The sequence below is a fragment of the Sorex fumeus genome, unplaced genomic scaffold, assembly GCF_029834395.1.
Source record: "Sorex fumeus unplaced genomic scaffold, SorFum_2.1 ptg000037l, whole genome shotgun sequence".
NCBI classification, from domain to species: Eukaryota; Metazoa; Chordata; class Mammalia; order Eulipotyphla; family Soricidae; genus Sorex; species Sorex fumeus.
In genome coordinates this window covers 3780652-3805653 of record NW_026606094.1, presented here as the reverse complement: position 1 = coordinate 3805653, position 25002 = coordinate 3780652, and the positions used below count along the sequence as shown (strand labels likewise).

General features: G+C 38.0%; 1 protein-coding gene across 4 annotated transcripts in view; it reads right to left on the bottom strand.

The window, feature by feature from the left end:
- Positions 1-25002, bottom strand: part of GRM8 (glutamate metabotropic receptor 8) — a 944681-nt gene that overhangs the window by 5754 nt on the left and 913925 nt on the right. For 3 of the 4 annotated variants that reach the window (XM_056118374.1, XM_056118373.1, XM_056118371.1), the window contains exon 10: positions 2022-2323. In XM_056118374.1, the coding sequence (XP_055974349.1) occupies positions 2027-2323 (297 nt within the window). In that variant the 3' untranslated portion in view covers positions 2022-2026. The remainder of the gene's footprint in view (positions 1-2021; positions 2324-25002) is intronic. The other variant, XM_056118372.1, reaches the window with a different exon arrangement.

Genomic DNA, 25002 nt, shown 5'->3' with positions numbered 1-25002 from the left:
TATCCATAACAAATAATATAAAATAAATTATTTAGGGCAAGCTATTGGGCAGGTTTGGGTGGTGGTTGGGGAAAATTGGCGATAATGGTGGTGAGATTGGTGTTGGAATATTGAATGTAATAAATCATGAATAACTTTATATATTTTTTAATTTTGTAAAAAAAAAAACCAAAATCATACCATGGCTATTTTTCAGTGGCTTTTTCTGTGGTACTCTATTATTACATGTATAACAAAAGAACTAGTGGGTAAGGCTCAGAGTGATAGTATAGCAGGTTGGGCATTTGCCTTATATGCAGTCAACCAGGGCTCACCTGAGAACTGTCAAGAGTGATTCTTTTTTTTTTCTTCTTTAATATTTTTTATTTGTTTTTGGGGGCATACCCAGTGATGTTCACTGTACTATCACCTCAATCACCGTCAAGAGTGATTCTTGAGTGCAGAGCCAAAAGTAAGCCCTGAGAATCATTGGGTTTGATACAAAAAGCCAAAAAAAAATTAAAAAAGAGTTTTGGGCAGGACCAATAGAACAGAGAGGAGTGCACCTGCCTTGCCTTTGCCAGGTTTGATCCCTGGTACTACATATAGTTCCCCAAGCCCCTTACCAGAGTGATTCCTGAGTATAGTGCCATGAGTAAGCCCTGAGCACCAATGAGTATGACCCCAAAAAATAAACAAATCCACAAGAGGCATTCTAGCAGAGCAGGCAATTTCTCAACTTTTCAAATTTGCAGAAAGGAGAATACATGGGAATGGTTAGTGGAGACCTGAAATCTTTCTCAGCAGCGACTAAATTTGGTATTAGTGAGTTAAAAGGTAATTTTCCAAGAGGACAGTAATTCCAAGAAGCATAGCAATTCATATCAATAAATTTATTAATATTATTCTTCTAAAGACATTTCTGCATATGAGGTATTAAAATAAGCAATGTCCAAATGGAAATACTGATGTAAAAAGGGATGTGTGTGCATCCAGTGAAGAACCTAAGTTGTACTGATAATTAAATAAGATAAAATAATGTAATCTTTCTGTACTTTATGTCAAAAATGAAGAGAATAGGGATATATCCTGCCAGATGAATGTAACATGAAAAGGATTGTTATATACTGGTTTTATTACAAATAATTAAATACCCATGTCTAGTATAATGCCCATATTTTCTTTTTCCAAGATAGGAAGTGACTTTATTGCAAGCACCCTAGATATTTGTTTTTTTCATTTTGAACATCTACAGAACCTAAAAAAAGCTTTTGTTTCTAACTATACTAGACTTTTGCTATTATATGAAACAAAAATATTCAACCTATTTGACAAACTTCCATAGGTACAAAATATAGTTGAATTTTGTCAGATCATTTTATCTAGCTTGTTGAATAGATTTAAATTCTACTGGATTTTGTTGGTGTAAGTGTGTGGTGATTATATTCATCTTCAGGTGTTAGAGATAAGAGAGGAAAGGAAAAGTGGATCACTGGTTGTGAGAGGACTTTAGTTTCAAGGTCTTGAGGCTTTTAGAGATTTCTAATTATCTTAACATATCTAATAAGTGAAATCAAGAAAAGTTAAAAGAAGGTGATGATGTGGAGAAAATATGCATAACTGCTTTAACCAGATACAGCCTAGTTTCTTAATTCCTCTAAATAGTCAAATAACATACAGAGTTGTGTGACACATCTGGTAGCATGCTTCACCATATTAGTTAGGCAATAATTTCATAAAGAGCAACCAAGATTGAACTAAGAAAAATATAAGTCTTGTTCTTAAAGTACTGGGACAATTTTATGCATGGAAAATAGTTCCAAGCTTCAAGCTATATGTTTTCAGAAAGAGTTCTGACTGCAATGTCTCATAAAAGATCTTATATGTGGATGTCTGTGTGGTGGGGGAGAGCCATTTTGAAATCACTCAGTCCTAAACAACTGTCTTAACTGCTCTGATGGCCTCCTGATGTAGGACTACCACAATTTCCCTAGAACCTTGAAGCTTAGTCCCCCAGACTAATAGAAGAATGTTCAACGTACATCTATTATGACGTGCTCCCGCTCTTGACCATCGGAAAGTCTACTGATGACTTACTGTTGGTTTCAAGACTCTCACAGAGTTCACTTTTCACCTCGCCATTTGGTCTGTCGTTTCCCTTTTGGATGAGTTTACTTTGCATGGTGGCTGCTGTCACCACAGCCTTGAAACTCCTCTTGCGTTTTTGAACATTTTGCTCCGGATGAAAAATTATAATATAAACCTTGGGCATATAGAGCATGCCGAGAGATACTGAAGCACTTAAACTCATGGAGACAGTAAGCGTTGTGGTCTGGATGTACATCTGAGGGAAGGAAAGGAAAGAAAAAAACAATGTTGGTAATCCTGATATAAAATAAATAACAAGTACTTTTTAATATTATTCCAGAGTGTTTGTACAAGATGCATTTGATATGTTACTTATTGAAAGTAACCCTGTTATAGTTACGCATTTCTTCTTCCCTGCTGGCAAACGTAGATGGGAGCTATCATTTATTAGCCTAATTGTTTAAAAAAAATAGATAAAACAACCAAGAGGATAGAGTTTGCTTGTCTTTTTAGATTGTAATTAAATGTACATTAATAAACAAGGAAGTAAGACCATGTATGAGACTAACATTTTATACCACACCAATCCTCCTCGGGAAGGCATCAAATACTAATTTTTCAGCAATTTTTTAGTCTTAAACTTGAAGGTAGATTATATAGAATGGATATAAAGTGCGACTGAAATCGTTCAGAACATCAGTAACTCACGTCGCTGAACAGTAACTCACATGCTTGAATAGCGCCACATTGGCATAATTATATCATTCCTTCATTCCTGTTACCAAACTTGACAAATTGCAAGCAAATCATAAAGTCCAGATGGACTTTAAGTGATGACAGCATATCAAAATAAATGTGGATGCTTTTAGAAAAATACGTAAGGTAGCTCCATATCTCCTCTCTCTGAGAGTTACACACATCCCTTAGAGATAAGGTCTTGGCATTTACGTTTTTGAAACACTGTCCGCTTACTCTCATCCTTTATTCTTATTCTACTGAAATAGTTTTTGCACTTATAAAGAGAATTCTCTTAGGAACATTTTTCTTCATACAATTTAGATGTTAATAAGATGAAAAAGTCAAGCCTAAAATGACTGCTTATGGCTTTTTCATTATGGAATGTAAAAAAGTCATAGTACTTTAAACTTTCTTCTTGTCTTCCCCAATGTTATTGTGGTTTCAAACAAAAAATAGAAATTACATCTATAGTCAAAGTATGAAAAGTGGTGTGCATATGTATAGTAAAATTATCATTATAATCAAACTCATAGAAATATCTTACACCTCACCTTCCATTTACTTCTCCCTACTATCACTTATTTACTTTGTATGTGTCTGACAAAAACACCTAAGATCTATCCTCTTGGCAAATTTCACATGTATAATACTGTACTATTTACTGAATTTATAATGCTGTATAATAGATATTCAGATATTACATCTCTTATTTAGAGATCACAACTAAAACTTAACATTCCATGGTTCCCACAATGCCTAGTCCTAGTAACCATTACTCTGCTTTCTGCTTCTGTGGGTCGGAGTATTTTACATTTTACATATAGATGAGATTATGCAATATTTATCTCTATGTCTGTCTTATTTCACTTATCACTTATAACCATCTAGCTTCATTCACATTGTCTGAAATAGGGCTTCCTTCTTTTTTTGTAGGGTGAATAAATGCAATGTAGACACATATATAACTATATATATAAAACTACATCTATCTATCTATATATATACCTACATTGCAATGCAATATTGCATTTCAAGCATATATTACCTGTGTGAAAATAAAAACCTCCTGGGGGATGTAGTTCAGTATAGAGTCATGCCTTGCCTATATAAAATCTTGCATAAATCGCTGTCAGTCCCCCAACTCAAAAATAAAATAAAACTCTTTCCATAGGAGAGACAGCCCAGGGTATAGCATGAGTGCACTTGTTTTACATACAGGAGGCCTATCTGAGAACAGCCCTAGAAAGAACAAAACAAACAAATAAACAAAAGCCCTTTCATCTACTTTCACTTTTTTGATTGTGTCCTGATTTCAAAATAACTTAAATTATGAATTCTCCAAATAACTTGAATTACTTGGACCACAAAGGAGCATTGTGTTTTAAGTTTATAAAGAGACCCCCTTTCTAATTATATCTTTATTTGTCCCTTGGAAAATCTAGAGTTGCCAAATTGTTTCTAATCCTGTGGTATCACCAACAAAAAAAAAATGTCTTTTCATAATGGTTATAAAAATCAATTGCCTCAAGGTAAATACCTATATTGGATTTAGGGTTACCTTTTCCTTGGAAAGATGATTTCTATCAAATAAAGGCAAAGCCTTGCAGTAAAGAATTGTCCAAAGCAGGTAAGATAACCTCATGCACTAGGAAAGAGACTGTTCCTATCTCTGAAATTATACCATAATGGCCACATAGTATAATGTTCAGTTCATCCACCACTAAATACACTTTTGCACAAGACCTCACTTGGGAATATTGGAACACATTTCACAAGGGGATGTAGGACTTTTTGTTGTTGTTGCTGTTCTAGTCTATCTTCTTCAAGAATTCATCACTGATGAAATTTTCCATAAATACTGTTAATCTTTCTGTTTTTAATTTCATTTAGTGACTAATATACTTAAAATGAACATAATAGAGTACCTACTAATGTGTAATTGTGATTGAAATCATTTCTACAAATTGTGATTATTTGAAATGCAAACTACTGTATAGAGTCCCTTAGGGTTCATCATCTACATTTTTCATACATATCTCTAAAAAAATACAAGATTTCAGACAATTATTACTCAAAAATTATTCAGAATTTTTGATATATTAAGATCATTAAGAACTCCTTGATTTATGCAAATTGCTTAGAATATGCTTTCCATAATTTTCCACTTGATGGAGTGGCTATAAGTAAATGCTTTGATATGGGGTTGATGATTTTTAATCAGAAACAAGAAGTGGAAAGTTCATATTCTGGACTGAACTCAAGGATAACAACCTCAATACAGCATTATTCAATACATCCTTTAGAAAATGATAAATTACTACATGAAATGACCTCTCATATTATTTCCTAGTGAGTGAAATTCCATGTTACATTTATTAAAACTTAGAATATATGACAATAAAAAAGTTCTGGGAAAAATATAGATATGTGTCCTTAAACCTCAGAAAACTCCTAACCTTTGCCACATACTTTTAAGCAACTTATTGTTATGAATAATTATAAGTTTCTCATGCAAGAGTGAGAGCAAGCTACAGAGAAAGAAAATAAAGATAGAGAAAGAATATAGCTAAAAACAAGATACACATATAAATATTCCAAATCCATATAAATAGGAGCCGTCACTTTGTCCCATAGAGATCCCATCATATCAGTTTTGCTTACAAAGAAAAAATCTCCAGATATTGGTCACAGAATTATGGCAACACTTACTGTAATTGGTTAGATTATTTGTATAAATTGTGACCTGTTATTCATGTTAAAGGGTATAGAGTGAATCTAAATCAGACACAAATAACTGCAAATTTTTATAGTCTTGGGACTGGAGTGATAGCACAGTGGGTAGGGCATTTGCCTTGCACACGGCTGACTTGGATTCAGTTCCCAGCATCCCATATGGTCCACTGAGCATTGCCAGGAGTAATTCCTGAGTGCATAAGCCAGGAGTAACCTCTGAGCACTGACAGGTGTGACCCCAAAAAAGAGCAAATTTTTATAGTCTTGTAAATTTTGTCATCCTTGCCTTATTCTAAATAGGTTAAATAAACTCAAAATAGTTCCCAGATTTTCATTTCAAATTAAATATATTGTAGTAATAATGTTTGTCTTATGCTTTGTGGCTGCGCAGTTCAGAAAGCAGCCTGGAGCATGGTGGTGACTGGGTAGTGGAGGTAGTGGAGGTAGGCCGATGAGGTATTTATCTGGCACCGGCAGGGTAGGTCTTTTGGGTGTGGTCCATGGGTCGCCAGAGATTGGTGGAAGCAGGCAGAGGATCTCTGTTTCTATATTAAGATAATCTCTTAATACCCATACTTACCATACCATATTTGATGGGGTTCAAATATGGTGTGAACCATGGGAACACCTGTAAGGGCGATTAGAGGCCACCCTAAAAGACTCCATCCCTCTCAGAGAGCCCAGCAAGCTACCAAGAGTATTCCACCTGCACAGCAGAGCCTGGCAAACTACCATTGGTGTATTAGTTATATGCCAAAAACAGTAAAAACAATGGGCCTCATTCCCCTGACCCTGAAAGAGCCCCCAATATGGCAGCATTAAGAAGGATGAGCAAGGAGAGGTTGATAAAACCTCAGGGCCGATCTAGGCTGCCAAAACAAAGAAGGACTAAAATAACTGTTTGTACTTTCAACGGACACATGCTGGCATCTGAAGCATCCATCGAGGACCTGATGGTGCAAGTGCAGAAGATCAAGTACGATATCATTGGTCTGATGAGACATGAAGGCATCGATCACATCACACCATTTTCAACACTGGAGAAGAACTGTTCCTCAGAACATGTGATAATAGAGGCATCAGTGGTGTAAATGTTCTTGTCAACACAAACTTGGCCATGAGCATTAAATCATTTGAATGCCTAACAACTCGAATAGAATGATTAAGCTTGAATAGATGTGGCTCACTGCCGGCAGTTTCTATCTTCGTTGTCTATGCACCAACAACCAACTACGATGAAGAAGGAATTGAGAAGTTCTACATGGAACTGGAAAAGCTCTATAAAGAAGACCACACCTTCTTTTTTTTTTCACACCTTCTACAAGATCATTGTCAGTAATTTTAATGCCAAGATAGGACTGAGTAGGTCGCCCGAAGAACTCCACATTGGGACCAATGGCCTAGAATAGAACAAACAGGATGAGAGACTGTCTGAGTTCCTCGTGTCAACCAAGACCATCCATGGACTGTGTAACTCACAGTTCTAGAAAGTCGAATCTAAACATTGGACATGAGAGTCTCCCAGTGGACAGTTCCACAATGAGATTGACCACATCATATTCAATCAGCAGTTTTGCCAGACCAATATCACTGTTGTCCCAAAATTCTAAATGGGATCAAACCACTATTTCCTTTGTGCAAATTTCTACTTCATGGAGCAGGGAGAAAGGACTACAAAGTTTAAGAAGAGAACTCCCAGAATGACCATCAACTGGTAGCTCTTTGGCACTATTCCGGTAATATGGGAAGATGCTGTCATTGACAACATTGACGAGGAAAACAATGGACTGGTTCAGCACCTCCATGACTGCGCAAGGAATGCCAAGAGTGGTAAAGCCATAAAAAGATTCTTGGCTTCAGAAATTCTCAAGCTCATTTGCCAACATGGTTTGGCGTAGGACTCAGAAAATCACAAGCAAAAGTCCGAGCTTGCAAAGCTATGCAGAGAAGTGATAAAGGAAGACCTCAAGAGAGAAGATCAGTAGTGTTGGTAGATGTGGCAGAAACCAGGAAAAGTATTTGCAATTCTCACCTGCCCTTCACCAACTACAAGACCAACATTGTCCAACGTACTGATGGATCTATCACATCTTCCAGAAGGGCAATGGAGAAGATTATCCATGATCTCTACTCGGATTTCTTTGTTAGCCACATCCACCTGCCCACATACCAAATTCTGTAGGATGGATATGTCGTTCCCAATATTCTCCCTTCCGAAAACCGACATGCCATTTCATCGGTAAAGAAGTATACAGCACCCAGTCTAGACAAAGTCAGACCCAAACACCTGAAGAATCTGCTCCCAGTACTTGTCAATACACTGGGTTGGCTCTTCACCTGCTACCTGTTTGAATGCAAGGCTCTGTCCCAACAGAACACTAGCAGGACTGTTCTGTTATTCAAGGAGGGAGACAGTCACCATATTGGCAACTATCGCCTGATCTGCCTGTTGTCTGTCGTCTACTAGTTGTTAACTCGAGTCATCCTGAATAAAATAGGCAGAACATCAGATGAAGGACAACCATACAAGCAAGCCAGATTCTGAAAAGGATTCAGCTCAATCGACCATATCCACATGGTGACCAAGCTCACTGTGGTCTCACGAGAGTTCAAGAGGCTGCTCTGTCTAATGTTCTTTGATTTAAAGGCCTTTGATTCTGTTGAGACTGAAGCAGTCATCTAAGTCCTAGCCAAACAGGGCATTCAAACTCAACACATCAGGATCCTCTGCGAGCTGTATGATGGATTCACCACCAGGATCTCACCATTCTACAAGGAAGTGATAACTGACATAAAGGGAGGGGTTCGGCAGGGTGATACCATTTCACAAAAACTCTTCAATGCCACCCTCGAGAACGTCATGTGAGAACTCGAATTGGAAGAAATGGGAGTGAAGATAGATGATTGGCAACTACACCATCTCTGCTTTGCTGATGACATCGTTCTAATAACACCACACATTAGCCAAGCAGCACAAATGTTGGCCAACTTCGAGTGTGAGTGTGGAAAGGTCAGACTGCAGCTGAATCTCAACAACACAATGTTCATGAAAAACAAACTAGTCCCTCACGTTCCATTTGCTCTCAACGGAACAAACATCTCCAAACGCAGCAGCTATGTGTACCTGATTGAGAAATCAACATGAGGAATGACTTTGTGCCAAAGCTGCACAGGAGTAAGAGAGCAGCTTGAAACACCTTCAAGAGCGTCAAAGAAGTTGTTAAGAGGATGAAGAACCTCTGGCTCTAGCCACATCTTTACGACTCGACTGTTCTTCCTGCACTAACATATACCTCAGAGGCCTGGACCCTTTGAAAACAGGATGAGAACACTATTTGGGTCTCCCAAAGAGGAATCCAAAGAGCTATGCCTGGAATATCACATTTCACTCAAGTAAGAGAAAGAATCTGGAGTTCTGACCTCCATTGACGATCAAGAATCAGGGACGCTATCTCGTTTGCCATAGCATTGAAAATCAGATGGGCTGGACACGTAATGTGATTTAGAGACAACCGCTGGACTAGAGCTATTACAGACTAGATTCCATGGTGTGTAAATTCAAAAGGGCTGCAGGCAACAGTGCTCTATGTCTCCTGCCGCCTGCGTTCCGTAGTCTCATGCCGCTTCCCTCACTCTGGGGAGGTTGATGGCAATGGGCAGGTGAAGGAAGGAAATGAGAGCCATGTGGTTTGGTGTCAATTGCAGTTTATTCCATTCTTATCTCCATTCTCCTCTGATTCTCCTCCTGCTTCTCCCCCCATGCTACTTCATTTTCCTTCCTGATCACTCATCAATCTCCTTCTGCCTCCCTCATTCTCCTCCTCCTCCTGGATCTGGATCTCCCACCCACTCTTATAGTCTAGTTAAATTCCTAAATCCTCCCCTCCCCCATGAGGGGTTGGGGCTTACACATAGGTGTAGTCACAATCAATATGGTTAAAGTTATTTCCCTCAGGGGATGCTTATAGGACAGATAGTCTTTCAGCAGGACAACCCACCCAAGAGCAGAATCCCATGGGTGTGTTTGTCCTTGTCCAACAAACATATATGCATTCATAATATTAAGTATTTTGTATGGACACAGTAAGAGACACATTAAGCTTATAGAATTGATCTTCTGGGAACATCTCAATCTCAGACTACTGTGCTCAGGCCAGGTAAATCTTTTACATCCTTAGCAGGGTCCTAGTCTCGTTGTTACTTTTGGATCATGACAGCATTTATCCATGATCAAGCTCTTAACTTATAGTTTAGAATAGTGGCTCTGGCCTACTTTGATGCCAGGGGAGTTCACAGCTTGCCCTGGGTCCAGTCAGTCCTTCATCAGGACCCTGCTTTTGGGGTGGTAGGAACTAAGGGCAACTGAATTTTAAGTCAAGAAAGCAGATGCCCAGGAGTGAATAATATTTGAAGCCAGTTAAATCCTAAGTTATGAAAGCATAGTATTAAGCGTCTTTCTGTGTACATTCAAAAGGACTTTGTTTTAAAGTAAACTATTCAAGGTCTTCTTCTCCCAGGTCAGTTAACCTGCCAGTATTCAAATAAAGGACTTGATTTCCTCCACGCATGTGCCCCAGGCGTCCTCTAGGACCCTGGGAAACCCGGCATCCCTGAGCCTCTTCTGATTTGTCCCCAGTGCTTTGCCTGTTTCTTCTCCTCCCTGGTCAGTTAACCTGCCAATATTCAAACCTGGGACTTTACTTTCTCCACGCACGTGCCCCAGGTGTCTTCTAGGACTCTGGAATGCCCAGCATCCCCGAGCCTCTTCCTTTTCATCCCCAACACTGTGCTGGTCTTCTTCCCCTCCCAGGTCAGTTAACATGCCAATATTCAAACCCGGGACTTGTCTTTCTCTGCGCACGTGCCCCAGGCATCCTCTAGAACCCTGGGATGCCCAGCAATCTTGAGTCTCTTTCTGTTCATCCCCAACCCTGTGCCGGACTTTCCCCTTCCAAACGGTACCCCCCTGCACTCCTCCCCCCCCCATACACACCAGGTACCCGTGCAGGCCTGGCCTCTTCAGAAGAGCCGTGCATGCCTTATGTAGAAGTGGGCATAGCCTATTTTGGGGCGGCAGGTAGTTTAGTCATACCAAGAAATCTAGTGTAACATCTCAATCCCCATACCTCCACACCAATATGAAGAAGCTACACCAATCCCCACCACATGGGGAGGATGGCAAAAAGAGTCCAGAAGCCTCAGTAGGTGCTACTCACCTAAAGGACCTCTCTGAGAAAGAATTCCGATATGAAGTAATGAAGATGTCCAATAAGCTCAATGAAACAGACAGATATCCAATAACATGAGAGAATCAATTGAGAAATTATGAAAGAAATGAGAGCAGAAATTGGAAAGCTACACACAGAAATGTCACAAAAAAAAGATTCCATAGATGAAATAAAAAAAACTCAGTCTGTGCCCTCAGCAGTAGAGTGACCACAGCTAAAGACAGAATCAGAGAGCTGGAAGATCAGCTGTATGAAGCCAACAGGCAACAACAAACAATGCCAAGAGACCTCAAAATAGCTCCAGAGTGAATCAGAGTCCTAGGCGATGATTCCAAGAGGAACAACATTAGAATCACTGGAGTACCAGAAGGTAAGGGAAACAATCCCAGTGAAAAAGCCACCGTTAAACAAATCATTGCTGAAAAGTTCCCAGAGCTGGACAATGCAAACATTCAGATTCAAGGAACCTGAAGGATGCCAGCTAAAAGAGACCCTAACAAAAACACTCCAAGACATATCATAGTTAGAATCATGGATGCTGTCGATAGAGACACAATCCTGCAAGCAGCAAGGTCAAAGAAGGAAATCACATACAAAGGAGCACCCCTTAGATTCACAGCAGACCTATCAGAGGAAACCCTCCAAGCCCAAAGGCAATGGTGAGATATAGTGAAAAATCTCATTGAAATGAACACTTCACCAAGAATACCCTATTCGGCTAAACTCTCACTCAAACTCAAAGGAACAGTACACTATTTTTGGGATAAACAGCACCTCAGGAATAGACTCAAAACCAAACCTAAAAGAAGGGCTAAAGGAGCTACTATAAGACAAGACAAATCCTACAAGCACAACAGACCATTATAGAAAGATGACACAAAACCCCATAACAGTAATCTCTCTCAAAGTCAATGGTCTTAATTCATCAATTAAGAGACACAGAGTGGCAAATTGGATTCAGAGACAGAACCCAACATTCTGCTGCCTACAAGAAACTCATCTGAACAATCAGACCAAACACAGGCTCAGAGTTAAAGGATGGAAAAGAATCCTGCAAGCAAAGAGCTCCCTTAAAAAAAAGCTGGCGTGGCCATACTAGTATCTGACAACTTTAATTTCAGGTTGAAAATGACTAGAAAGATTAGCGAAGTCCATTTTCTATTCATCAAAAGATGCGTACAACAGGAAGAAATCACACTCTTAAATGTATATGCATCTAATGAGGGAAGAGCTAAATATTTAAAACAACTGCTAACAGATTTTAAGGAGGACACTGCTAGCAACACAATAGTAGTCAGAGACTTCAACATCACCTTATCACCTCTGGATAAATCAAGAAGAACAAAACTCAGAAAGGAAACATTGGCTTTGAGGGAAGAAATAGAAGAGAGATGGCTTAAAGACCTATACAGGGCTTTACACACCCAAAAGAAAGAATACACATTCTTCTCCAGTGCACTCAGAACATTTTCCAAAATAGACATGTGCTGAGCCACAAAACATGCCTCAACCGAATCAGGAAGATAGAAATAGTATCAACAATCTTTTCAGACCATGATGCACTAAGAATAGAAGTGAATCACACACAGACACGGAGAAACAAATCAAACACCTGGAAATTAAAAAACTCAATGTTGAACAATGAGTTGGTCAGAAAGGAAGTCAAGAATGAAGTCAAAAGATACCTGGAAACAAATGAGAATGAAGACATGAGCTACCAGAACCTGTGGGATGCAGCTAAAGTCACGTTAATGGGAAAATTTATAGCTGTGCAAGAATTTCTCAGGAAGAAAGAAAGATCCCAAATAAACAACTTGACTTCCCAACTCAACATCTTAGAAAAGGACCAATAAGAGGAGCCCAAATCAAGCAGTAGGAAAGAGATCATAAAACTTAGAGCATAAATCAACAACATGGAAACCCCCCCCAAAAAATACGAAAGGTCAATGAAACCAAGAGATGGTTCTTTGAGAAAATAAACAAGATAGATAAACCACTTGCAAGACTCTCAAAGAAAGAGAGAGAGAGAGAACCCTAATAAACCTAATCAGAAATGAGAAGGGGATATCACAACAGAAACCAAATAAATTCAAAAGATCATCACAGATTACTTTGAAAGTCTGTATGTCAGAAAACAAGAGAACCTAGAAGAAATGGATAAATTCCTGGATTTTCTATAATCTCCCAAGGCTGAATCAAGAAGATCTAGAGTACCTGAATACACCTATTAACATCAAGGAAATTGAAACTGTAATCAAAACTCTTCCCAAAAACAAAATAACGGTCCATATGGATTCACTAGCGAATTTTTCCAAACATTTAAAGAGGACCTATTGCCAGTTCTTCTCAAGCTTTTCCAGGAAATTGAAGAAATAGAAACTCTCCCAAATCGTTTCTATGAAGCCCATATCTCTATAATACCAAAAGGAAAAAAAAAGACACCAAAAGAAAAGAAAACTATAGACCGACATCCCTGATGAACACAGATGCAAAGATTCTCAACAAAATACTACCAAATAGAATTCAACAACTTATCAAAAAGATCATACACCATGACCAAGTGGGATTCATCCCGGGGATGAAAGGATGGCTTAACATTCAAAAATCAATCAACATAATCCATTATTAACAAAAGAAAAGATAGAAATCATATGATCATATCAATAGATGCAGAGAAAGTATTTGACAAGATCCAGCACCCATTTATGATGAAGACCCTCACCAAAATGGGTATAGAAGGGACTTTTCTCATATAGTTAAAACCATCTACCACAAGCCTACAGCAAGCATCATCCTCAATGGGGAAAAACTGAGAGCCTTCCCTCTAAGATCAGGGACAAGACAAGGATGCCGACTCTCTCCACTGCTGTTCAATATACCACTGGAAGTACTAGCAAAATAGGCGAGAAAAAGATATTAAGGGCATCCAGGTAGGAAAAGAAGAAATCAAGCTCTTAGTATTTGCAGATGATATGATCCTATACTTAGAGAACCCTAAAACCTCTACCGAGAAACTCCTAGAAACAATAGACTTGTATAGTAAAGTTGCAGGCTATAAAATCAATACCCATAAGTTCATGGCTTTCCTATATGCAAATAGTGAGAGAGAAGAGGGAGACATGAAAAAAACAATCCCATTCACAATTGTGCCCCAGAAAATCAAGTACTTAGGAATCAATTTAACTAAGGAAGTAAAGGACCTGTACAAAGAAAACTACAAAACGCTACTTCAGGAAATAAAAGAGGACACGAGAATATGGAAAGATATTCCCTACTCATGGATTGGGAGAATTAACATTGTCAAAATGGCAGTACTTTCCAAAGCATTGTACAAATTCAATGCAATCCCTATAAGAATACCCATGATATTCTTCAAAGAAATGGAGCAAACACTCCTGAAATTCATATGGAACAATAAGGCCCCCACGAATAGCTGAAGCAATTCTTGGGAAAAAGAAAATGGGAGGAATCAAGCTGCCTAACTTCAAACTCTATTACAAAGCAGTAATAATTAAAACAGCATGGTACTGGAACAAAGGCAGAGCTGCAGACCAATGGAACAGGGTTGAATATACTGACATCTCCCAAATATATGATCATCAAATCTTCGATAAGCAAGCAAGAGGTATGAAGTGGAACAAGGAAAGCCTCTTTAACAAATTGTGATGGCAAATTTAACAGCTATATGCAGAAAAAATGGGCACAGATCTCTGCCTAACACCATGCACAAAAGTAAGTTCAAAATGGATTAAAGCCCTCAACATCAGACCAGAAACCATAAGGTACATTGAAGACAAAGTTGGCAAAACCCTCCATGACATAGAAGCTATTGGTATCTTCAAAGATGTCACACCACTGGCTAAGCATGTGAAAACAGAGATAGACAAATGGGACTATCATAAACTAGAAGCTTCTGCACATCAAAAGAAACAGTGACCAAAATACAAAGATAGTCTATAGAATGGGAAAGGATATTTGCCCAATACCCATCCAACAAATGGTTGATATCAAGGATATACAAAGTACTGGGTGAATTCCACAAGAAGAAAACATCCAACCACATCAAAAAATGGGGCAACGAAATGAACAGAAACTTTCTCAGAGAAGAAATTCGAATGGCTAAAACATTAGAAATGTTCTACATCATTAATCATCAGTGATGCAGATCAAAACAACAATGAGATATCATCTCACACCACAGAGACTGGCCCACATTCAAAAGAACAAAAGCCATTGGTGTTGGCACGGATGTGGCTAGAAAGGGACCCTCCTTCACTGCTGCTGTGAATGCCAACTGGTTCAGCCCTTTTGGAAAACAGTATGGACGATTCTCCATTAAATATTGTGGTTTCAAATTAAACCAAAATGTTGATTTGATCAACTTATGTGTTCTTGAGCAACTGCTTCTGAGATATTTTAATGCATCCGTACAAAATTATACTCTTGGAGTAATCTAGCTTTTGTTACAAGGACTTGAACTATCAGTACAGTTAGATTTTTTAATATTGGTTTTGAATATTTAGTCGAATTTTAAAGTAATCTCAACAGCAAAACTAGCAAGAAGGGGGAAAAATGCCACGTGACAAAAGTAACTCCTTGGTACTATTCATTACAGAATTTCGATTAAGTTCCATATTGAAAAAAAATGATGAGATTATATTCAAAGTTTAAAAATGAACACTTGAGCCCAAGAAACTCACGGATTTTCTTATATAGATACTTTTAAAAATTTAATTACTTCAGCCATGTTGTAAAGGGATATGTGACGTCGGTTTGAATTTCAACACTGCCTTTCATAAGTTTAGTTTTTTTGCTTTTGCTTCAAGTCCACACCTGGTGGTGCTCAGGAGGTTAGAGGCTAACTGACTTACTGCTCCAGATTCACCCTGCATTGTTATAGGAACTAGATAGTGTCAGAAATTGAACCCAGGCCTCTTGCCTTCAAAGCATGAGCTCAAACCCACAGATCTATCACAATGGCCTCCTTAGGATATTTTTTTTCCTAATAAACAAACATGCAGAGAAACTCTGAAGTTGCCTTCTGAGTTGTAATAGCTCCAATTGCACCAGTCAATATTCAAAGTTCTGATAAAACTTCCCAAGCAACGTGCAGTTCTGTGATCTTAATTTTTCTTCTCTAACCTTTCATTTGTTCCTAGTGAAATCGAAGCAAAATAGTAATGTTCTCATAGGATTATAGTATGAAATGACAAATTTTCATTTAAAAAATCTCTCAAATGATCCCATATAGTAGTAGCTCAGTAAAAATTGCCTGCCCAACAGAACTCAACCAATCCAAAAAGATACAAAGAAAGCATTCTTTCAACTATATAGAAAAAGAGAGGGGCCCATCGTTGAGAGCTAGTCATCCTGAGCAGTCTATTTTTCCTCCCCGCCCTGACCAGGGCCCTGGCAGCTGAAGACCTCCAGGACCAGCCACAACCATGCTGAGACCACTCTCCGCACACCTGAAGGTACCAGCAGAGGGACAAAGCCACGTGGGTTCCGGGTCCGAGATCTCCAAGCCTACTCGGATTGGAGTCGAGCATCCTCCACCCAGATCCTCCAAATTCCAGTAGGCGAGGGTCACACTCACCAACTGGCCCCCTGGCGCCGTGTAATCCCATCAGCGGCCAAGACTCTGAGACTATAAAAACCAGCTCCCAGAACCGTGCAGCCGCAAATGCGGCCGCGCAACATCTTATCAGGACATCTCATTCCTACTTTGACAAACTGGCAGGCTACCGAATGTAGCCTGCCCACACGGCAGAGTCTGGCAAACTCCCTGTGGCGTACCCAATATGCCAAATACCAGTAACAATGATGGGTCTCATTCTCCTAAAGAGCCTTGAATATAACCTCAGGGCCAGGATGAAGGAGACATTACTGGGGCCTGCTCGAGGCAATCGAAGAATAACAGGATGATTTGTGATTGTGATTGTGATTGTGTCTTCCCTTTCCCATTGTAGTTATAGTGAAGACCAGGAGTCACACTCATGTTTGAATGCTTGATTGTGGGGCTCCCACATTTGGTTATTATGTTCACTGGGACATTGCTGGAAGTTGTGTATCAGACTGTGGTGCTTGTAGCAGCAGGGATTGAATTCATGGCCTCAAGCCTGCAAGGTGGGCACTTTTGTCCTTGGGCCACCCCAAGACCCCAAGGACAATCAGTCTCATTATGAGCTCACAGCCATCCTTAAAATATATGATGTCAAGGAAAAGGCTTTTGTAATCTTACCTCAATGGTACAACAGCAAAATTTCACCCCAAAGTCAATCTATTTTTTCATGTCACACATCTATATTGTGAGAATACCTGTGCTCAGTATAGGGTTACGGTTCACCAGAATGCAGGTGGGAACTATAATTTCTTATAACTACTGCATGGAATGGTGAAAATGCCATTGCATATGTTAATAGAACCATCTTTTCTCCTTCCACAACCTTCTCTTATGCCTCATTTTCTGCTGTCACATCTAGAGGAAAGGGAGTATCTTTTCTATTATATCCACTGATAGCTGACACTATATCTGCCTTCACAGTACATGGATACTTAGAACCTTAAGCACTCAGTTGCACTAAAGGAGATTTAAATAATTACTAACTAGACTAGGGAGGAGCTGGTACAATGGCATACACTAACATGACACCTTCTTCTGGGACCTATTGCATTTTCCTCTTTATTCTCCAAAGGGGCTATTTATTGTGCACATTGAGTGTCCACTGTTTGTAGATCAAGGATCATTAAAGATTCTAGGAAGTGTGAAGAGGGAGATTGTATTATTTCAGGAGAGAGGCCTGCATGTGACTTTCAACCAGCCAGCCGCCTGTGCACACATTTCATAGACTCTGATATTCAACACGGTAAAATTTCAATGCACTAGCATCTAATCTATTATAAAACTTAACACGCAGAGCAGAGATGTGCTTGGCACTAAGAAACAAACTCAATAATTATTCCTAAACATTTTTGTCTTACCCTGATTGGCTTACTGTCACCTTTTCTCCTGTCAGCCAGGTCCCATTTTGCTCCAGTACACTGTCTTACCAGCTACAAAGCTATGTTAGCACTTAAATTTGCACATCTTGACTTCTATTCTCTATCCCTCCATCTGTATGTTTGTCCCACAGGCACCTGCTTCCCAAAATGGATTTTCTTCTGCCTTTCAGCATGGATTCAGCCTAGGGACTTCAACATCTCATTACTAAAGGTGGACTTAAATGTTCTTAAATATAGATTTACAGAGAAAATTTTGGAGTTGCCTAGTGGGTGGCAAAACCCCCAAATGAATCCATTATGCAATAATCCAATACCAAAGCAAGAACCCAGCTCCTCAGCCCGGACACTAATGATACTAATTCACTGTTTTCTTGAGTTTAAATAATTACCTTACTGATTTCTGCTTAGTTATTCTGCTTGGTTATTACTAAGTGATTCTTCCTCATCATTCCAAAACCTTTATATTGAAGTTCCTCTATGTCTCTCCTGGTCTCCCTACCTTCCTTGGTTTCCCTTTCTCCCATTCTCCTTCCTTTTCTACATTCCTCCCTTCCTCCTTTCTCCCTCTTCCTCCTCCTCCTATTCCCCCCCCCCCTCTCTCTCTGTTGGTCCAATGCCTTCCAGCCACTGTTGGAACTCTTAATACTTTTTCAACAAGAAGGCTTGAGAATTCACTTTGCATTAGGCCCTACATCTTCTCATGGTAGCTGTGCCTTAAAACTCATTGACAAGTTCCAAGTTTCCCTCAGGACATTCAGTGACTTTCTGGATAGCTCATCTGGGATGCTTGACCTGCCTCTGAACCCCATCTACATTCTAAACCTGTTCTTGCAGTGTCTTCCCTTACTGTTAATTTGATCTGTTCCACCTTCTCTCTAAAGCAGCCTCTGTTTTCTATATATTTTAGCCTTTTAAAAAATATGATAACACACATATTTTAGGCTTTAGAAAAATTCTTATTAAATATGCCTTGCGCTTCTGGGAAAACATGTGGGTCAGCATAGTCAAAGAATTAGAATCTAGTTTCCCTCAGAAGAATTACCATCATGCATGCTGTAATTCTCCTGACAGGTAGAAATCAGTGTTGCTGACCTATCTGCAGGTCAGAGGTGCTACACTGTGTTTTCATTAGTGGGGAGAGTGAAGGTTTGTGCAGCTTCATTTGGGTCCCACATCGCATCTTTTGGTCAGGACATATGTTAGCTTAATGGAGAGTTGATCAAAGGTCGCAGACTGGATGCAGCATTGGCTGGGCCACACATGAAGTCTGAATCCTTAACCTTAGTCCTATCACACCAAGGGGAACCTGCTGTAGGGAACCATAAAACATTCACCAACAAGTGAAATATTAGCTGTTTTATCGCTTTCTTTTTGAGCATAGGAAAAGTCATGAAAGAATCCCCAAGGACCTCTAAAAAAGGAAGAACAGATATTAGATTTGTAAGAGGAGCTTATAATTAAATGTATGATATTAATATTTTGGTTAGTAAATAGTTTATTTTTTATTAAAGCTCAAAATAATTTTATGCAGTAGAACATTATTAAATAAAATGTGGTCTTTGAATTTTAATTATTCAATATAAAAATATTTATGGAAACAATAAAATAAAATAATTTTCTAAACAGTGGCATTGTTTTTTTCTATTATGACATATGCTAAGTAATTTGTGGTATCTTTTTATGAATGTTGACTTGTGTCTTTTTGGGCATATGTTATTTCCATATTTTTATCCATGGACTCCTCCTTCTCTTTCCTTTTAGTCCCTTGTCATTTTGCAACAGTACAGTCTGAGAATGAGTGGAACAGAGTACTTTAATTGCTACAAATTTTTAAAGACTATTTTTTAAGCAGTTATCAAGGCACAATAGGATATTTACATTGAGAAAGCAAGTAAGCAGAAGGTTTGACATTTTTATGAAGAAAAAATGGAAAGAAAAATTACTACTAGAATAAAATTATAATATATCAAATAGCATTATATATTATCGTATAGTATGTAGATCAGATATCTGTGTGTACATATATGTATAAACTAGGGCAAAGATAAAATATTTCAATTATATAGCTATCATTGGAGACATAAGTTCCCTAGAATTTAAACTTTAGGAGAGATTTACAATTTAGATTATATTATTAAAGGAAAGGTGGTGGTAATATTATGGTAATATTTCCAACTAAGCTTGTGAAAGAAACAAAAACATTGTTTGATTCGATAATTCCCATTTAATTATTTCTAAAGTCAAAGAAATCAGACCGTTACTTTTTTGTAGAGAGTTTTGTAGAGGCATGAGACACTATAGGAACACTTATTTTTCTGAAGAAATTACTTAATATAGTAAGAAATGATAAAAAATATGCTACAGGCTGAATTATGGTACCAGTTAAATTTGTGTCTCAATGTCCTTAGTACTAGGATGACTATTTTTAGGTAGAGTCTTTACAGGGGTAAAGAAGCTAAAATGATATCAATCTTTGCACCCAAATCCAATATGACCAGTGATTTTTCCAGAACATGATACTCAGGGGCCAGAGAGATAGTACAACAGTGAGGGTGCAATCACCGACACCACATATAGCCTCCGCAACCCAAACCAGGAGTGATTCCTGAGCACAGAGTCAAGAGTAAGCCCTGAGCAGTGTCGTTCCCCCACTCCCCCATCAAAAAGTAAAAAAAAAGTCATTCCACTACACAGGTGAACCATGAAAAGAAGCATGCGAATGCCATTGAGAGATATTAAGAAACTGCAAATCCTACATCTAGATCTCTAACTTCTAGACTTCACTGCTGAAAAAAAAAATTATATAGTTTAAGTTACCGAGGCTATCAGACCATCACAGTTATATCATTCAAGGGTGTACAAGTTATATGACTGCAATTGATTTGTGCTTAACATCCTCAGAGTACCTGAAAGATGCCTACTCATGATAAAAAATGAAGTCAAGAGTTCTACAATTATTGCAACAGTAATATTCATCAATTACTGAGCAACTGGTATTAGCTTTATACCATTTTCTCCCTGCACAATAATCCTTAGAGTTACAAGCAGATTTCTTTTGGAGAATTTAACATTTTTAAAGTCACACAATTCATGGAAATAATGTAGAGATTTAAACTGAGGTTCATTTGACTTAAAAGCTCATATTCTTGCTACACACCATATGGCTCTACAGATATCCAAAATGAGAAAGAGCAGGATTAAAATGACTTGAAAGCTCACCAAATCTGAAAACCATCCTTTTCCTAACAGATATGCCAAAAAATTAAAAATAACATGGATTTAAGGTGCAATTAATATCTAATGGATGATTTGGAGGGTTCTTTTTAAAATGTTAGTTTTAATTGGGAAGCTGTTTCATTAAAAATAAAGAAAAAACCTCATCATGGATTTGCCTTACTTAGAACTGTATTTTACTGAGCATAATGAAAACATGGGTCCAAGGAACTGGCTAAATTAATCTTTTTTTAACTTGAGATATTTAGCACTGAAATTCTATTGGCCAGATCAGAGAAATTCCTAGTGCAATCACTAACTGCTAGAATAGCTAAAGTTTTCTTATATTTAGTGGATAGATTTCAAGCATATCATTCCTGCAAAGGCATCCACCTGTTCCCCCACCCAGCCACCCATGCCACATACACCTACCAATCATATCCATAGCTATCAGAGATAGGCTTGCTTTGAGACTCCTGACAATGGGAGAGATAGATCGCTGCTGTCTTTTTGTGTTTACACACCTAGCATACCCTCTGCTACAGTATATTTAAGGTAAAAACTGATCACACAAATTGGCACTTATGTATCTGATATTGGAGATTCAGCTCTGGAGATTCACCTTTTAGTGGGGAAAGTAAAACATTCAAGAGGAGAACCAAGACTTTGAACCCTAGACTGCACAGTCTAAAAAAGTTGTAGGTGCTAAATGCCAAGTACTGAAAGATGAAGAGTACTTTCAAATTGCTAAGTCATGAATAACAGTTCTCTTTCTTCCATATTCTATGAAAGTATTCCATTAAATTAAATGCCACTAACTTCTATTTAATAACCTGGTTGTTCTGTAATCCCACTTCGACTGAAACACTCATCCTCTTTGGCAGATACATGTACTTTGAATGTATCATCTAGTCCCAAATGTAATATCCAATCGTGCATTAAACTCACTAGGACCAAGTACAGGCTGGAGCAACAGCACAGAAGGTAGGGTGTTTGCCTTGCACGGGGTCAACCCAGGTTCGATTCCTTCGTCCCTCTTGGAGAGCCCGGCAAACTACTGAGAGTATCCCGCCTTCCTGGGAGAGCCTGGCAAGCTCCAAGTGGCGTATTTGATATACCAGAAATAATAACAACAAATTTCATGATGGAGATGTTACTGGTGTCTGCTTGAGCAAATTGATGAACAGCAGGAGGACAGTGCTACTGGGCTATAGGACCAAGTACATGACTAAATGCAAACAGTGAAGAAGAAACTCCTACATTCTTCTATGAATAACTAATCCACACTCCCATACATGGTGCTTTCAGCTAATCACCATAACCATTTGCTTGACATTCATATCATCTTCCTGGTATGCCTGAAAATAACATAATGAGAATTGTCAAGGATGAGCTAGATACAACAAATATGTAAAGAATGTTTTAGAGCTAGAAATTACTCAGTAATCGCCAAAATCTAAACTCCTAGGAAGGTAAACTTGGAAGTTATTTCACATGTTTTTTCCTGCCAAGCAACATAACACCTTCAATAATATACTGGATGTAGATGATCCATTTTGTCCCCCCAAAAGTCTGTTGGAGAACTCCACGGGGCCTCAATGGCCCGACTCATTGGTATCTGACTAAGTCTATGGAAGACCTACGCGGGCTGTTAAACAAAACTATCAAGGTTACTACTGTAATCATTGCTCTGTTTCAGGAATTCAAAACACAATTTTGAGATGAATTATTTTACTGACCTAGAAAACACTCTGAATTTCCTCAATGCCTCAGCTCTTTATTTTTCTTCCACCTACAAACAAGTTTTAGAGACTTTAGAACACCTTCTCCACAACAACATTCTTTCTTTCTCCAGCCTCTCCTTGCCTCCACCTTACGGTTTTTGCTGAAACACATCTTTTCTTGAAAGCCTCTTTTCTCCTCTTGTTTCTAAAGTGACAGCTGATTTTTATTCCTGGAATCTGTATACTCTGAGGAAATGAGACAGTTGCATCATTCCTTACTCCACTTCACTGTTTTTGACTTATCCCAGACTTATTCTTTGCCCCAAATATTCTATTTAATGACTGCAAGTCAACAACCTGCATCCCTCGTTTCTTTGCCTCTAATTTGACATCGTTTGCCCTCAATCATTAGTGAGATGGGTCTGGCGCATATCAGTGTTTTCTATTCCAAGTGATGTAATTATGTATCATTTTCTTAATTTTCTCATTTCAAATGTTAACTGAAAAGTCTCCTTTTCTGTCTTAGCCACACTTTCATGGTCACAGCCTGGACCTTAAATATTGGTCTCAACTTCTTATAATTAACTGCATAATCCTTTTTATTTAAAATATTTTCATCTGATAAAAGTCTTGTTAAAATATTGTTGCATTTTCCATCAAGTTTTCTCATTTTCCATTTATAGTAAGTATCAACTTACGTTTACAGGTTTCAGTGATATGAACATTGCTGTCCAGGAGTGGCAAAGCAGTAATATCCAGGGGAAATGAGTATTTCTTATTTTTCATAATAAATGTTTCCATATGAAAATAGTTTGCCAGGAAGTCTATTAAGGCACAAGAATTAATGTAAATGTGTGTGGGGACCTTTTTCAATAAAACGGGTAATGACAAGTATTTTTAAATCGCAGCCGTTAAATTTGAACATACTTCACTGTGATAGAATGTGAAAATATAGAGTTAAATAGTGTAACATGTATTTTTCTAAATAATAAAAAGCAAGCCCAGCTATTATCAAATAAATTATGTGTAGCTATAATAGCTGCCTTGCACATTATAGTGTCAACATTTTAATTACATATTTTATATTCAGAAATAACTTCATTTCTACTTTTTATGTTAATGACACATCACAACAATATTTACTACAGTTTTTATTGCCAAGGTTATGTATCCCAGTTATATTTTGTATTCAATAGAATTTTATAGAGGGTACAAGTGATCACCATATGTAATACTATATGCATAAAATATTTCAAGACCACAAATCATTTTATATACAGAATTGTGTAGCAAACTATCCTTTAGTTGGAGGACCATTTGGATGCTTTAATTGAGACTATGTATCTAGGAATAGAGTTGAGAATTATATGGGTAAATTATTCCACTTATAGAACTGACAGATTAAGTTCTAAGAACATTCAAATTATTGATACATCACTCTTCAGACCTCTAATTATACCCAAGTGAAACCTTCAATGGCCATAGAGGAAGCAAGTAGTTCTGGTGCTTTGTGGGTGTGTTTCCTGTTAGAATTACGATGCAACTTTAGATGTAAAGTTACAAATATTCCATCTTACCGGAGGAAAAAAGTATGAAAAAATATAAAATATTGTGGAAATGGGTGCATCGTAACTACAAAAATACCTTTTGTCCTTCCAGTTTATAAAATTGGCTTTGGGAGCTCCTGAAAGTCAGGGAATATTGGAACAAGATGTAATGTGGATATTTAACTTGTTTTTAACCAATGCAATGAAAATAAGTATGGCCATTGTCATCAAAATGTAATGTAAAATTTATTACAAAAATGCAATAGCTGCAAGTGCAGAAAATTGTATTTAAATTATTTTCCTACAAGTGATAAATTTATAGTGAACATTTGGAATGCCAATCCCTCTGACTAATGTGTGTCAATGTCTATGACTATAACAGAAAAATGAAGTTGTAATAACCTCAGACAGATTGTAATGATCGACTTCACATCATTACCATGTTCTAACAAAATATCTAGACTATTACATATAATCCCAAGCCATTAAATTTATTCCTAGATTCACTGACCTCAGTTGTTAGATAGGGAAAGAACCAAGCTAGGTATTCTATTACATTTTCAAGAAAGAATTTCAGGCACTTATTTTTTACATGAGTTTCAGTTACCTGAGGGAATTCATAGGAAAGTCTATATAACTCAGCACTTTCAAAAGGAATTTGAACTGTCAAATTAATAGTCTGGAATTCTAAAGTCAGCAACTTTTCACTTGTGTCTGAGGTACAGTTTTTGCCTTTGAACTACTTCCTTT